We start from the raw sequence: 16150 nt of genomic DNA on the forward strand, positions 1-16150 counted from the left end.
TGTGTTGATGTATTAAAAAGTGAACACACAACTGCAAAAATATGATGGTGGCTTCTTTGACACATATTGCATATCTGATACGACACTGAAGACTATTAATATGTAACCAAAAATCTCACCAATGAGTGGGAGCTTCCTTTTAATAAAGTTGTTTACTTGTTAACTTCCTATCTGATTGTCACAGTACCTGTTGATTTTCTTATAACACTAATCAGTAACATATATAACCAATTAAAATGTCAACTCATATTTGTAGAACAAGTAGTAAATTGGTATATATGCAATCCATTTTGACCTCTGCTTCACATGTAATATTTTAGTCCTTCGCGTAATGAAGGCAATTCGACAAAATACAAATGGAAACACAGCCGTAAAAGTCGTATAAAAGACATTTTAACACTTTGAAGATGGAAAAAATCGTCCTGGTGAAAGGAACTTGTACCCATTTCCAGATGCTAGTTTTAAGTTGCGTAAAGACCCACTTACATTAATTGATGTTGCTGACTGGGTAACATTTACTACATTTTCGGAGTGTTTGTGTCCATTTGGTGGGTTTTGCTGAGCATCATCAACATGCTTTTGCTGGATAGATAGTTCCTTCAATTCAAGATTATCTGTGGTTTCCTCTTTCTTGCTATGTCGAGGAGATAGGTTCAACAAACTAAGAACATCTTTCTTTGAAGTCATTGTACCTGGAGCTCCTCGCAATATTTTAATTGGCCCAGAAGAATGTTGAGGGGTACTTGACCAAAACATCTTCAGATTATGAATAGCTTTCACCTTTTCATCAATAGCGGCAAGTTTTAGTTTATCAATATCTGGAGCATCTGCAGGGCTGGAACGAGCAGATCCAGCAGAAGAGTATGACAGGGCTGGAGATGAGGTGCTCCCTGCTGGAGATTGGTGGCCTGAGCTTGGTGACATGTTCCGAGGAGATCTAGAAATATGAGAGCTGTATGGAGAGCTAGGATATTTCAGCTTGAAACTAGGTGAATCTGAACTCGGAGAAGGTTGACCACTATGTCTTGAAGAGTCCTTCAATGATGTTTCAGAGTTTGCTGGGCTGTTATATCCTGAACTCACCTTTTGTAGAGATGAGCTTCTTGTTGGAGGCTTTGGTTTCACAGTAACTGGGGAAGGCATTCCTTTCTGAGCAGGTCTACTAAAAGCACTTGTTTCAGATGACCTAAATGTAGAACTACCATTGGGAGTTGATGCACCATCCGATGAACTACTCATGTTCCTCAGACTGCCACTCCTTTGAAGACGTTCAACTGCAATCAGATGGCTCTGAGTTTCCTCTAAAATTTTTTGGGCTAGTTCTTCAGGATTAAGCATTGGGTTGTTATCTTCTTGGGATTTTACTGTACTGTCTGTTTCAGTGCTAGACTGGTCGGATTCCCCAGTATCAGAACTTGGCAGTTTTACAACTTTTTGAAAAGGAGAATTTGGACTTGGAATCAGTGATAGTTTAACAGGAGAATTTGGTGTGCTTATACTGCCTTTAGAGTTTACTGACACTTGGATTGTTTCCTGAATATTTCCATGTTTGAGTTTAGGATCTGTATTTTCTGTGTAGGATAGAAGAGGTTCATTGCTTATTATGGAAAACCCATCATATTCTTCCTGCTCTTCCTTGTTTAATGAGATGTTGGTTTGTGGAGAAGCCTGACCCCTTGTTGCTGATGTTCTTTGAGTATAAACATGTTTTGGTCTTTCGTGGTCTACACGTACTCTGTGTTCTCCTTCTGCTAAACAATCCGCTTTTGAAACAAAACTCATTGATGAAGCTATCGAGCTTAGACTGTAAACAGAAATAGCATCTGAAGCCATGCCATCCGGGCATATTGGGGAAAATGGATGGCCAACATATCCATGAGACATTGGGTTTGAAACTGATTGAGCAGATGCCAATGATTCAAGTGATGAAGAACTGTCAAGACTAAGTCGTTTTGGGAGCTCAGTAGAATCTACAGAAAAAATCAAAGAGGATATTGATGAACAAATCTTAATTGGGCATCATTTTTTCTCCAGTATTCTACTGTATGTAAAGTAAACCAAAAGGACAATCATAGCCAGAGTTCAGGTTCTTTGTCTAAACCAACTCATCAAGAAACCCAGCAGCAAATTTAGTATGAATGAATCTCTAGTGGGTTCAAAACGACCAGGTGTCTGTCAATGAAAATATCTAACACAGTGGGTTCTGAGCGGCAGATAGACACTTTTGATATCTATTTAGCAAATTCTGAGTAATCCTGTTTTATCCCATTTTTTTCACATAAGAAAAAAACTTAGTTTTAGTTAATACACTAGTAGAACAGACAAAATGTGATATTTGATATATTATTATTAATACATTTATTTATTTAAATTTAGTTATAGTGCTGTAATCAACTAACTAAATTTCTCTACCAAACTGCTTGACCCTCTACAATCTGGTTTCTGTCCACAGCATTCCACCGAGACCGCACTCACTAAAAGTACTAACGACCTCCTGCTTTGCTGGAACTTATTTTTCTCCCCTGCATGATGGATAGCATTGCATTACCTGAAGCTCTTTTATATGCTCGGCATGTATGTCTCATTACGGAAACACGAAAAAATACCACTTTTAAATATACTATATATTTACTATAAATAATGAACAAACAATTATAATATATGCTTACTATGTATAGAAAATAAACATGAACTGTATTTTTATGTTGTTTTTTTGTTGAGATGCCATTTATTTTCAGTTGGTATATTAATGTTGCACTGTTTCCAGCTGGCTCTTGATCTCCAATCTTACTAATGCATAAGCCAGACATTGACTTGTAATGTAATGTTTCATCTTAGAAGAAAAAAAACAGAACATTCAACAGCATATAATACTTATTAAATGTAAGAATCAAAGTAACACCCAAGTATAATGACAATAATATTGGGACACCTGACCATTAAATCGACAGGAACTTTTTATGACATCACATTCTAAATACATTGACATTAATTTGTAGTTGGTCCCCCCTTTGCAGTTACAACAGCTTCCACTCTTCTGGAAAGGCTTTTCCACAAGATTTTGGAGTGTTTCTGTGAGAACTTTTGCCCGTTCATCCAGTAGAGCATTTGTGGGGTCAGGCACTGATGTTGGAAGAGAATGCCTGGCTCGCAATCTCCGTTTCAGTTAATCTCAAAGGTGTTTGACGAGATTAAAGTCAGCTCTATGTGCGGGCCAGTCAAGTTCTTCCACACCAAACTCATTCAATAATGTCTTTATGGACCTTGATTTGTCCACTGGGGCACGGTCATGCTGGAACAGAAAAGGGATTTTCCTAAACTGTTCTCACAAAATTGGAAGCGTAGCATTGTCCTGCTGTAGGGGGCATCGTCCAACATCAGTGCCTGACTCCACAAATGCTCTACTGGATGAATGGGCAAAAATTCCCACAGAAACACTCCAAAATCTTGTGGAACACCTCCCCAGAAGAATGAAAGCTATTATAGTGGCAAAGTGGGGGCCAACTACATATTAATGTATTTAAAATGTGATGTCATAAAAATCCATGTTGGTGTAATGGTCATGTGTCCCAATACTTTTGTATCATTGATTTTACAATATTTTGTAAATTTGTCTTCGGGGATGGTGGAATTTATTCATTCATCAACATTTTCCTTAAATACCTACCAAAGAGAGCTAGGAGAGATTGGAGAGCAAACTGCATAGTCCTTTTGTTAGCTTGTTTGCCAGTTTTCAGTATAACCTCTTCCTGGCCTACTTCACAGAGGTCAAAACCTATATGAAGAAAAAAAGACAAAAGGTTGCATTTCTGGTGCATCATGTCATACTCTATTGCATATATTATAATATCATGTCATACTCTATTGCATATATTATAATAATAAAGAAGAAAAAAAGGGAATCATGGTTGAAGCCAAAATATGGTAAAAATTGTCTCCCCTCACTGTAATCTGCGTCCTGACAAGTGTTATACATTGAATTACTTTGAAGGGCATGAGGTGGCTCGGGGGATTTTTTTGTTCTTATTAAAAGGAATTGTCATTACAAAATATTGTATGTATCATGAATGTTCATTTGACAGTGGACAGGAAATGTGATTGCATCTGTTGACCCTTTTTTGCCTGTCCTCTGATCACCAGCCCTCTCAAATCTAGAGGGGCATGCATGGAAATGGGATTTCAAGTTGAATACATGTTTTTATGGAGAAAAAAAGGCATGTGTATCAAGTATAATAAAAATTTTAACACTAATTTTGTTAATACTAATTTTGTAAATACTCTTGATACCTTGAGCCTCCATAACACCACATATGAATCTTCTACTACGCTGCAACATGTCTCACCAATTTTATGGACATTTGCATGGAGCCAACTTATTTATTTATAAGATGTTTTATTTATCGATGATTCAGCTCCATTTTACACAGATGTGGCAGATCAGACATGGCTTGCAAATCCCTTGTTCCACAAATAAATGTTGCCTGCAGGACGCTAAAGTAAGTAACTCATAATTGTTGCCAATTATTTGAGTATTGCGTATGTTTGTTCGCATAGCACAGATGAATATTTATGAGCTTTGAAAATAAACTAATATATACTAGTAATGAGTTAATAACTTAATTAACTTTAGCCTAAATGCAAATTGCTATTATATATTAATGCTCTAGAAAGGGAATTGTCTTTGTCTGTTGTTTAAAGCTAATGTTACATGAGTTCTCATGAATTCTTAACAAATTTTAGCCTGCAGGTCAGCATCCATCGTTGTATGGGAAGTGCCGCTGAGAGTCTTAAAGGCACAATTAAACTAAAATGTATCTAAACATTTTAGAATAAATACATATATAAATATGTATATATATATATGTGTGTGTTTGTGTGCTGATCAATGCATGGTAGGATAATACACTAGCTACATTTAGTTTACAATGTTGTTATACCATTCTGTAAACCTTTTAATTTAAGCAAACATCTGGGTGCATATTTTGAGCAATAAAGCAACCACTGAAGCATAACTGATATTTGTACCTAAAGCAGCCAGAAATTCATGGCATCCGGGTAATCTCCAGAGCTGAACGCTGATGGACACCTGGATGGGCGCTGATGAGAAATCATGTTCTTTGTCTCCTGTTTGAAGCTGAACAAGGACCTGATGCAGCTGATTTATGAAAGAAACAGGTTTTAATATGAGCCAGCACAATACACAAACAGCACACATGTTATAATTTACACCCAATAGCCACTAGCTGGCAGATGCAACACTCATCATTTTTAATTAATTTTTTTTAGCAGGAATAACTCATTAACATATTTACATGCAGTAAACTGTCCACAAGTAAAAATGCATACACCTCCCAAACCCTTTTTCATAACAATCTATATTTTTGATCTATTTTTTTTATAAGTAACTAAGAATGTTGAGTGAGCATCAAGGGGCTGTCAACAGCATAAAACTCAAGTTAATGTGAGTTTAATCTCTTGGAAATTAATTAGTAAATTACATAATTATATTCAGAAATAATTTACTTAGCTCTGAGCACATGAACAACTCATCCAATAATTCTTGCTATTGCCCCACCGATCACATCCTAACGATTGTCCCCTAAAACCAGTGTCACTTATAACTACAGTATTAGAATGCCAGGGCTAACCAATCACACGGGACACAGCCCTGTGGTTCCCATTTCCACGACCTAGGACACAACGCACGATGAGTGTATGGCATTATGCTCAACAACTGCATCAGTGCTTTGTGACTTTCATGGCAACATTTGATGTAAAAATCTAATTCTTTGAGTACTTACCATTCCAACCATATTTTTTACAGCCTTCAGAAGCCAGCAGATTACAAGCAGAAAACAAGGTTTAGAATGGAAAAAGAAAAAACCCAAGCGAAAGGTTAATTGGCTATAAAATCACACATAGACTCTGCAAGCCAAGTAATTATTTTTGCATCACACAAGAAATGCATATGCAAGTAGCCTCATGCAGTTACAATGAGTATTGAAAGAAAGAAGGTTTAGAGTATCGCAGCAGGCAGATTCTGTTCCCTTACATGTGCTACAGGCATGATCACAGTTCACATTATGGGCCTTCTGTGATTCTGCATCGGGACCCCACTGGCAAAGTAGGTCAAAATGTACCAACTTAAGGTACTTTTCTGACTGCACATATTTAAGACAAGACAGAACACCACCTAAGTCTTTGTATGGCTTCTATAAAGCAACCGTTGGTTTGTAATTATGTGACCTCTTATTTCCTTCATGTCAAATTTTGGTGTCAGCTAATATTAGACAGTAGAGAAATATAGAAATGTCTTTTGAAACTTTTTGTAGGTGCTATATGTCTACATTTATATTGCACATAGTATACTTTCAATAAGCATGACATTTATTGAACTGGAAACTAAGTCTGATGACCTTGATCTTGAAGGACCAAGATCTTCATAGCACAGCTGGGTCCAGAGCTGCATAGTGCTTCTGTTCCTAAACTTATTGTGGTTCCCACATTATTGTGGTTCTGCTACATTGTCGATTCCTGGATGCAGACACTCTGACTAGTCTGATTATCTTCTCATGTCCAGCCCTCAGGTATGCCTGGTGTGACAGACATTAATACCCTTATGGTCATACCTGGGAACTGAGTATTAGCTCTGTCCATACTCCAGTCAGGTTCAATTCCATCTCTCACAGTCCCTTTTAATGTTTTTTTTTTTGGCAAGACCTACCCTTATACCTGTCTAGCCTGACATCCAGCACCCATAAAGAACAAGCACGTAATTGAAGTTATTACTACTGCAACATTTTGCATTTAATAAATATTTTTGATATCACAATGGTGCCAGATTAAATGTTTTCCTTTTCAAAAGTCATTCAAAAGTCATGGATATCTGGTAAAAGCATTTATTAGATATATATATATATATATATATATATATATATATATATATATATATATATATATATATATATATATATATATAAATAGGAAAAGTATTTTTTTAAATCTTTCACCTGGAAATGATTACAAAGCACATTGCATGGCCTCTAGCTAATTTAATTTACCTACAAATACAGATGTTTAGAAAATCAAAGCAAGCAGTGATTTCTTTGCAGAGGTTTGTTTAGACATTCATTGCATTCTTGAATAAGTTCTGCTTCCAGTTTAGAAAAAAAACCATGCAGCCCATATCACAGATCACTTTAAAAACTGTGCAATGCATTATGCAACACTATCGCTGTGATATTCTTGGAGCTTTACAATATCTTATAAAAACGTGCTAGTAGGTGACCATGCATAATAATGCTACACAACGCAGAGTGCGGAATGCAGAAATACAGATTCTGGCTGGCCCAGATAGGCTTCCATCGTTGTAGTTTATGAACTAGTCAAAGCATTGCCCTGGTTGAGAAATTGCAATTTGAATGAAATGACAGCTGGGACCATGCTTACCCGATTAATAAGCTGTTCTCCAGTTTCTGAAGCTGTAATCAGTTTACAAAGTGCTTGCAGTGCGGAATGAGGCAAACCTACAAAAACAAATATTTATATTGGTGTGGTTTCAAAGATTTCAAAAATGCAATATTTTCAATGTACGAAGCATTGGAGAGACACTCAAACAACACAGCTTACATACTAACTTCATTTACCACTTGGAACAGAACCACCTTCTGATAAATGGGCAGAGAACCACCCAAAAAAGAAGAGGTGGGGAAATGGTCTTCTGGTATGAGATTATCTTTAAAAAGAACAAGTTCCTAGACCAGCACAGGCCACCGGAAATGACCTCTTCCAAGACGATGAATGAGAATTACGGGTACTTTTTATGTCCAAAACAACAGACCAGTTTTTCGATAGTTGAGGCTGCCGGAAACAGCCAAGCACAGACAAGAAAGCATACCGAATTAAATCAAACAGAACATTTTCTGTGCATGCATGAGGTGGCACTCGTGAGGCAACCTAGGACTCTTGAAAAAGCCAGTGCTAGAGCTGGCTGTCAGTGATCATGAGCGCACTCCGGTGCGTTCTCCTCTAGCTGAACGCATCTCTTGCAAAATAAATGGCTTGGTGGGCAGGGAAAACACCAACTGCATAGGGGGTACTTAGATTAACCCCTCTATACATTTCCATTCAACAATTGAGTTGACACTCGACTATTATACGCATTATGTATATGATGGCTGAAGTGTGAATTTAATGAGTTGACCAAGTGTCCTCATATGCACATCTATTATTGTGCATTTAAGCAGCTCAAATGCATGCAAGTCTATATTTCTGATATCATATTGGTGTGATGGCAATGCATTTTTTATCAATGCAAGTATATTAAGGACCTAATAAGACAAAACATATTTTATACCTTCCTACTACTTAAGACAAGCTCTGACTCCAAACACATACCTAACAGAGACTGGATTGTGGTGCTGCATTGTTGTAAACGTTCACCCGGATCAGAAGTAGGGAAAAACACTGCCGCAGGAAGACCACTGCTTGGGGGGTCAAGGCGAAATCCTACCGCTGTGAGTAAAGACTGCCAGCCGTGAATCCCCCCTACTTTATTCTCCACACTCTGTTGAGATGTATACATAGAATTCCGTTGTCCATTCTGAATCCTCTGCAACGACTTTTCAACCTGCGGAATAGAAGAAAGAAACGACACCCAGAAAACATTACTATGGCATATTGATGGAGAATTTGGATCAGACTGAGTAACTGCTAATGATCAGTTATACACCTATACATAATACATGCTGATTTCATGGCAAGTGTAGAAAAATAAATAATTCTATTATTATATTTGAATTATTTATTTATCAACAAAAACCACAACACTTTACAGTGCTTTTTTGTTATCTATCAAAGAGCAGCTTCCTATGGAAGCTCTTGTACGCTTTTGAAATCACAGTTTGCAGGGTCCGAGGTTCTAAGGGACCCCCGGAATCCTGAGATTATATATGTTGCCCTTCATTAATAGATGTTAGGTATACAGTCAGGAATCACTTCAACAAATATTAAGATGTGCAACTGAAAAGATGACTTTAATTATCCAAAGACAGATTTGAAATGTGGATGTATGTAGAAAACTGGATAATAAGCAAAAAAGAAGAAGTTATAGAATATGTATAACCAGATTGCAGCATTTAAGCATTGCTGCCTGGTGAGAATGTAAAGGGTTTACAGTAAAAACAAGCAGCACCAAGGAGACATGGAACACAGATAATTATATATAAAATACAACTTCTCACCAGATGCAGCAGAACCCTCAGGGCATCTCTTGCTCGTTCAGGATTCTGGAGAATTTCTGACAACGCTTGACCAATCAGTGAAGAGGGGCTGTTGAGCTTCACGTCACTTCCAATGAGCATATATCCTGTGCAGGGTTGTTAGGTGAACAGTTAGAATGACAAATATTTTTCTGACATTAACCTAAAGGAAGCCCTTGCTAAAAATTAACCCTTTCCGTTACACAGGGGTGCGTAACACATCTTGTTATAAAGCCCCTGTCACATAAATAATATGTCACAAAAATATCTAGTAATTGATTTGCTTTCCTTACCCTCTATGTTAAATTGCATATCCTCTGCTGTTATTTCAATAAACATACTAAAGCCAACTGTCTGCTTTGGATGTTACAAATGAGGCAAGTTATATACAGGAGCATGACAGTAGATATTATTTACCTAAGACCTTTTTTTTTGGATTAGGTGAGATGCATGAGTGTGTTAAACAGATGCTTGTATACATAAGTGCACAATTTCGTATGCACCAGATATGAGGCAACAACTGCAGATTTAATTTAGTTTTGCATTCCACTATAATGTCAGAAGCACAATTTCCCAACAATACATGTTTTAAGTATCAACTCACACCTGCACTACCTAACAATGTCACCAGTGGGCACTATTTCCACAAGAGTGGGACTTTATTCTGTAGCTGTTGAGATATCATTAGTTAGCATTGTTACTTTGACATATTAAGAACATTTGGAATTCTCTTTATTCACCTACTTTCTTTCAAACATGGTGAAGTCTGTGCTGACTAAGTCTCCCTATATTCTCTGCCGACCGATTCAGTGTTTCTGTCTTCTTTCCTACAGCTCTGCTTCTTCTCTTGGCTCTTTTTGTTCTTCTGTTTTCTTTCTTTGTCCACTTCTCTCCGTGTTGTCTTTCTTCATCCTCTTCTCTGTGAACTAGGACTCCCGGAGAACTTTCACAAAAGGGTAAAGCCTCCGGGCACACCTTTCCCCCTCTGATTAATCGGGGGAAAGGGTGTGCCCGGAAACTTTTGCAGATGTGCTCCAGGAGGCCTGGTTCAAAGAGAAGTGGACAATGAAAAAAGACATGGGAAGAAGCAGATGAAAAAAGACAGAAGAGCAAGACGAGACAAGAGAAGAAGAGCTGCTGGAAAGGAGATAGGGATGTGCAAGCAGTTGTTGGAGAATGTAAAAAGACATTAAAAGAGAGAATGAAAGCATGTGTGAGAGATAGTGAGCAAGAGTGTGAGAGACTGAGATAGAGTGTAAGTAAGAGTGAGAGAGCATGAGAGAATAAGAGCAAATAAGTGTGAAAAAGCAACAAAATGAAAATGATGATGGGAGATGATAGGAGTTATGCTGTACCACCATCAATGTCTGACTCTGTATATAGTGATGAGAGTTATGCTGTTCCACCGCCTCTGTCTGATCACTACACAATGATAGGAGTCATGCTGTATATTGTCTCACAATAAAAAATGTGTGGCACACGCATACATACATTTCTGATCTAGCAGCCCATCGCAAAAAAACTTAAAAAAACCCGTGTTGCATACTATTAAAAACAATGCCCAGAACTCTACGTATATTATTTCAAGTAATCAGTGATGACGGGCAATACTTTATTCTACCGGTATCAATGTTTTGTTTAAAAGCTAGAAATAGCTATATGTTTACACAATGATCAAATTAATTAAAGGGGTTTTCAACCAGTGTCTGTATCCTTCTCAACCTTACATTGATACAGATAAAATGACCCCTTGGTATTAAGACAGATGATAGAATGCACACAAGAGCACCTCTAAAGAGTATTGATCCTGTAGTTAATATGATAAGCCTTTCTCGGTTAACACAATCACTCATTCATAAGCACACTGTTCAATTCCACACTTCATTGCTCATCAGTTCTAATACGTTAGAGCATATTTTTTATTCATGCCCACCAACACACTCTAATATACAGTTGTTAAGATGTGTGAGAAAGCATGAAGCAGAACAGGTCCTAGTCTATGAGAGACTGGGAAAATATATACAAGGCCAACTAGCATTGTACTCACATCCTGCCCTTTGCATGGTTAATATAATTCAAATCAGGGCTGGCAAAAATGTAAACCTGTATGTTAGAAATATATCCAAAATGGTATTCTAATGTTTGTGAAAATCACCAGAGCTCTGCTTTGATCTACATCATTAACTTGGAAACATGATCAGCTCTTTTCAAGAACAAAACCAAGGTCTTTTTGAAGATAATACATGGTCTTTTGGAAGTCTACAATTGTGATGATGGCATTGAAAATAAATAAGCAAATTCTTAAGGCTGTTAGGTCACACTTAGGGGCAGAAGATATATCTGGTACAATATGACATTTACACCTTAAACTGATCTCTGGATATATCAGTTCTTTCTAACAATAAATAAAAAGATCAAGCTGGCTTCTCACATGTTTTCCCTAGCTCATAAATCATATTTGGAATTTGGGGACATCCCTTTGAGTCAGTTGATGATATTCACACTTTAGTTTTTCACGGTGAGCGAAGGAACAGCAAGATGACAATTGAAGATACAGTAAGTGTAATGTCAAGCATTGAGCTAAAGTTACAAATGATATGGTTAACAGCTGCATCCAATAAAAATGATGTACAATGTAAACACAAAGTAATTATCATACCTGCCCAGTTTGATGGATGTGAGTGTTGCTTACTGCTCTGTACTGTTTTCATTGCTTCGGAGAGGGATGCGCTTGCTTTCATGCCATTGAGTAAAGAGGAGTAAAATGCATGTACAAACATTTTGGAAGCTGCCACAGGAACAGGCCAAAGAGATACAAGGACACACTGGGCACCAGCAGCCAAAAATGCTCGTGTCAAGCCAACAATACCATCTGCTGTAACTTTACTGCTTGACTCTTGATGGGACCCTAGAACCACTAGTTTCACAGGGAGTCTAAGATCCAAAACGTCTGCTGCTGTCAGAAGAAATTCCTGGAGAGGTGGACAGTCAGATATGCTTTCAACATCGCTGGCATCGTCCTGCATTTGTAAAGACTCAGGAATTGTATAGGTATTCCCAAAGGTGCTTTTATTTGTTCCCGATGTACTTTCACTGTTTGGTGTTAAAATTAATGCTGATAGTTTCCATGAAATGTGAGTGGCGAAGTGGACACATTCAGCTTGTGTAAGAGCACTCATAACCTTTTCTTTGACTGCTGAGCTACCTACGAGAGGCTGACACCCAAGCAACTCCGATACCATGTAGGCCTCCTCTTCAGCTGAAGGCATCGGTCCCCAAAGCCATCTATCCATCACAGATGGAGGAAGCTTAGGATTTCCCACAACAGCTGCCATCGAGGTAGAACTTGAATATATTGGAGCGTTCTTGCGCAAGAGAGACTGCAGAAAAAACAAGACATATAACATTAGTGTCAATGGGGGCATGAATATTTGTTCATTGAAGTGAATAGTATTTGAAATGCATTGCCATATCAAGAGAGTTCCAAGCGCTCATTAGACATGGAATGGAATATTGAAGTACCGTATTGGCTCGAATATAGGCCGCACTTTTTTCCCCCACTTTAAGTCTTTAAAGTGGGGGTGCGGCCTATATTCGGGGTCTAGCGCCCGACGCGCGGGACATGCAGTCCCGGGCGCCGGACAGGCAGCGGGGTTAGGATACAGATCCCCCGCAGCGGTGCAGGGGACCTGCATCCTACTCTCTGATACGCTCAGACAGCCTCCCCTGCCAGCACTTTCCACGGAGGGGTCACCGGCTGCGGAGGTTGTTTACCCGCATTGCCGCAGCCGGTGACAGTCCGCACGATGCGTTTTACCTCTGCCCCCAAGACTTACCAGAGCAGACTCCCGGGTGTCATCTACGCAATACGCGTATACAACTTCCGGTGCCGGCACATCCGCTGAGTGCCGGCACCGGAAGTTGTTCTTACGCGTATTGCTTAGATGTCCCCCGCCGGCCCCGCAAGACACCCGGGAGTCTGCTCTGGTAAGTCGGGGGGGGGGGGCAGAGTGGCAGCATATCTCGGGGGGGGGACAGAGTGGCAGCATATCTCGGGGGGGGAGGAGGACAGTGGCAGCATATCTCGGGGGGGAGAGTGGCAGCATATCTCGGGGGGGGGAGACAAAGTGGCAGCATGTTTTTTTGGTGCTTTTTTAAAGAAAAAACCTTTTTCTTTAAAAAAAGCACCAAACTTTTAGGGTGTGGCCTATATACGGGGGCGGCCTATATCCGAGCCAATACCATGGGCGTAGGAACCGGGGGGGACGGGGGGGGACAGATCCCCCCCAGTAACTCATGCGGGGGGGACCGATAATTAAGAAATCCCCCCCAGGGCCGTAGGAACCCCCCCAATAGAAACGCCGCAAATGCGGCCCGCGAGACCTCGACGTGCGGCCCGCGTAAGATCGGCAGCCAGAGCAACCGATCTTACGCGGTCCGCACCTCGAGCCCTGCTACTTACCTGTGGGAGGGTCTTCTGTACTGCACAGAGGAACCGGAACCCAGCAGAGTTCACGTGACATTACATCACATCCTCTGTGCAGTACCAGAGAACGCAGAGGGAGGCCGCGCCCTCTGCTGAAGACTGTGAGCGGCATCGAGGAGCTGCAGTGCAGGTAAGGGGGGTGGGGAGGGTGTTTGAATGAGTATGCGTGATTGAGGGAATGAATCTGTGAATGAATGAGTATATGAATGAATGATTGTGTGTGATAGAATGGATGTGTAAGTGCTGGAACCTAGGCATGATTGGACTGTGAGTGCTGTTAGCAATCACACTCCTATCATGCCAAGTCAGCCAGTACATGCTGAAACATAGCTAGCTGGCCCCCTTGTGTATTGATGCTGCCAGCAGTATGAGGTCTGCACATCACTTACAGCCACCCTGTACCAGCATGTACTGGCTGACTTGGCATGATAGGAGTGTGATTGCTAACAGCAATCACAGTCCCATCATGCCTAGGTTACAGCATTTACTGGTTGGATGTGTAAGTGCTGGAACCTAGGCATGATGGGACTGTGATTGCTGTTAGCAATCACACTCCTATCATGCCAAGTCAGCCAGTACAAGCTGAAACATAGCTAGCTGCCCCCCTTGTGTATTGATGCTGCCAGCAGTATGGGGTCTGCACATCACTTACAGCCACCCTGTACCAGCATGTACTGGCTGCCTGGGTATGATAGGAGTGTGATTGCTGTTAGCAATCACACTCCTATCATGCCAAGCCATATTGCTATTTTTTTTTGTCCAATTGTGGTGTGTTACCTACTGTTATTAAAAATGTGAGTTTTTATTATTATTTTTAAAGGTGGGGGGTCATTTTCGGTTTTGGCTAAGTGAACCGTGAATGTTTTGGTCCAGAATTTTCATTTTGGTGCATCCCTAGATTAAATAGAACTATTTCATTTTTAATTATCCCGAGTCCTGAATTTGTAGTCACAAAACTTTCTGGGCCCAGGAATCAGTGAGAGGAAAAGTAAACGTTTTGTGTCATTTACTTTATTTTAATCTGCATATTTTATTAAAGGCCATATTTTCTCACAGTGAAAAATGAGTGCGGCCCGCGCACGTATACAATTCTGATGAAGTGGCCCACTGCAGAAAAAACTTGGACACCCCTGGGGTAGACAGTGAGAAGGAGGGGTAGGGAGAGGGTAGCTAGTGAGAAGGGGGGGGTAGGGAGAGGGTAGCTATTGAGAAGGGGGGTAGGGAGAGGGTAGCTAGTGTGAAGGGGGTGGTAGGGAGAGGGTAGCTAGTGAGAAGGGGGCGATAGGGAGAGGGTAGCTAGTGAGAAGGGAGGGTAGGGAGAGGGTAGCTAGTGAGAAGGGAGGGTAGGGAGGGGGGTAGATAGTAAGAAAGTGTGAGAGGGGGGAGAGGGAGTAGATAGTGTGAGAAAGTGGGGATCTGATGGGGGGAAATGCTGTCCCCCCCAGATTTTTAGGGGTTCCTACGCCCATGGCCAATACGGTATTTTTACTAACAGATAAGAGCCCATTTGATATTCTGTGAAGCTTCATGTTCAAGCTATTGACTAAGTTCGATAGCATAAAAGTGGAGTCTCCCTTTGCCAAGTTTTCGCCAGGAAATGCCCTGTTTACACAAAAGGTTCAGCTGGAGTGAGGTGCAAACAACATGCATCTGGTTTCCTAGAAGACATTTTATAAGGATCCGTGAAATTTTCTTTTTACAAACACTATACAACCACATATTATAGCTGTGACTTTATTATACATATAAATCCTTAGAAGTACCAAAGGGACACATCGCTTGTTTGTCTGATGCTCAAAATGGCCAATTTGCTATAAACAAATAAAAAGGTACCAAGTCCCCTGATTTTTGACCGCCATGTGTTATATATGCTCGGCACACAAGTCTGTAGCTGGATTGCAGGGAAAAGACTCTGATGTACAGCTACTGCAATAATTTCCAGGTTGTACTAAAAAAGAACTGTTTTGCCAACATGGAGTGGAAATAGACAATAAGCACTGGTTTACTCCTTCCTCATCTCCTTATATACGTTCCCTCAGGAATAGACACCCGCCTTATGACTTAAAGGAAAATATTATTGCACAGGTTAACATCCTCTTCGGTTGTGCAAAGTGTTCTTTGTATTACACACAAAATCAACTATTCAAAACCCTAATTAAGACTTGTCAATTATGCCACAACAAACTAGGGATTCTGTAGATGTCTACATTCAATGGCAAAATTTTAACCAAATCTCTGGTTAATTCCAAAATATTATGAATTCGAAAGACGTGTTTACAAATGGACACCAGAAATGTTATTTAGCCTTTGATGAAATACTCCTCTATTTTTGTAATTTTTATAGTGATAATATAAAATGAAATATGAGAAGCACTGTAGGAAAAGAGATACATCAGCAGATTTC

General features: G+C 39.8%; 1 protein-coding gene across 1 annotated transcript in view; it reads right to left on the reverse strand.

The window, feature by feature from the left end:
* Nucleotides 1-393: 393 nt before the first annotated feature.
* Nucleotides 394-16150, reverse strand: part of LOC149290243 (tetratricopeptide repeat protein 28-like) — a 239640-nt gene continuing 223883 nt past the window's right edge. The window contains exons 16-23 of the mRNA XM_089489458.1: nucleotides 11920-12640; nucleotides 9243-9367; nucleotides 8398-8629; nucleotides 7450-7526; nucleotides 5802-5825; nucleotides 5026-5155; nucleotides 3668-3775; nucleotides 394-1970 (exon numbers count right to left, since the gene is read on the reverse strand). Of these exons, the coding sequence (XP_089345584.1) occupies nucleotides 394-1970; nucleotides 3668-3775; nucleotides 5026-5155; nucleotides 5802-5825; nucleotides 7450-7526; nucleotides 8398-8629; nucleotides 9243-9367; nucleotides 11920-12640 (2994 nt within the window). The remainder of the gene's footprint in view (nucleotides 1971-3667; nucleotides 3776-5025; nucleotides 5156-5801; nucleotides 5826-7449; nucleotides 7527-8397; nucleotides 8630-9242; nucleotides 9368-11919; nucleotides 12641-16150) is intronic.

Source organism: Sceloporus occidentalis, unplaced genomic scaffold, assembly GCF_023333645.1.
Source record: "Sceloporus occidentalis isolate IW3139 unplaced genomic scaffold, rSceOcc1.0.p SCAF_40, whole genome shotgun sequence".
Taxonomy (NCBI): Eukaryota; Metazoa; Chordata; class Lepidosauria; order Squamata; family Phrynosomatidae; genus Sceloporus; species Sceloporus occidentalis.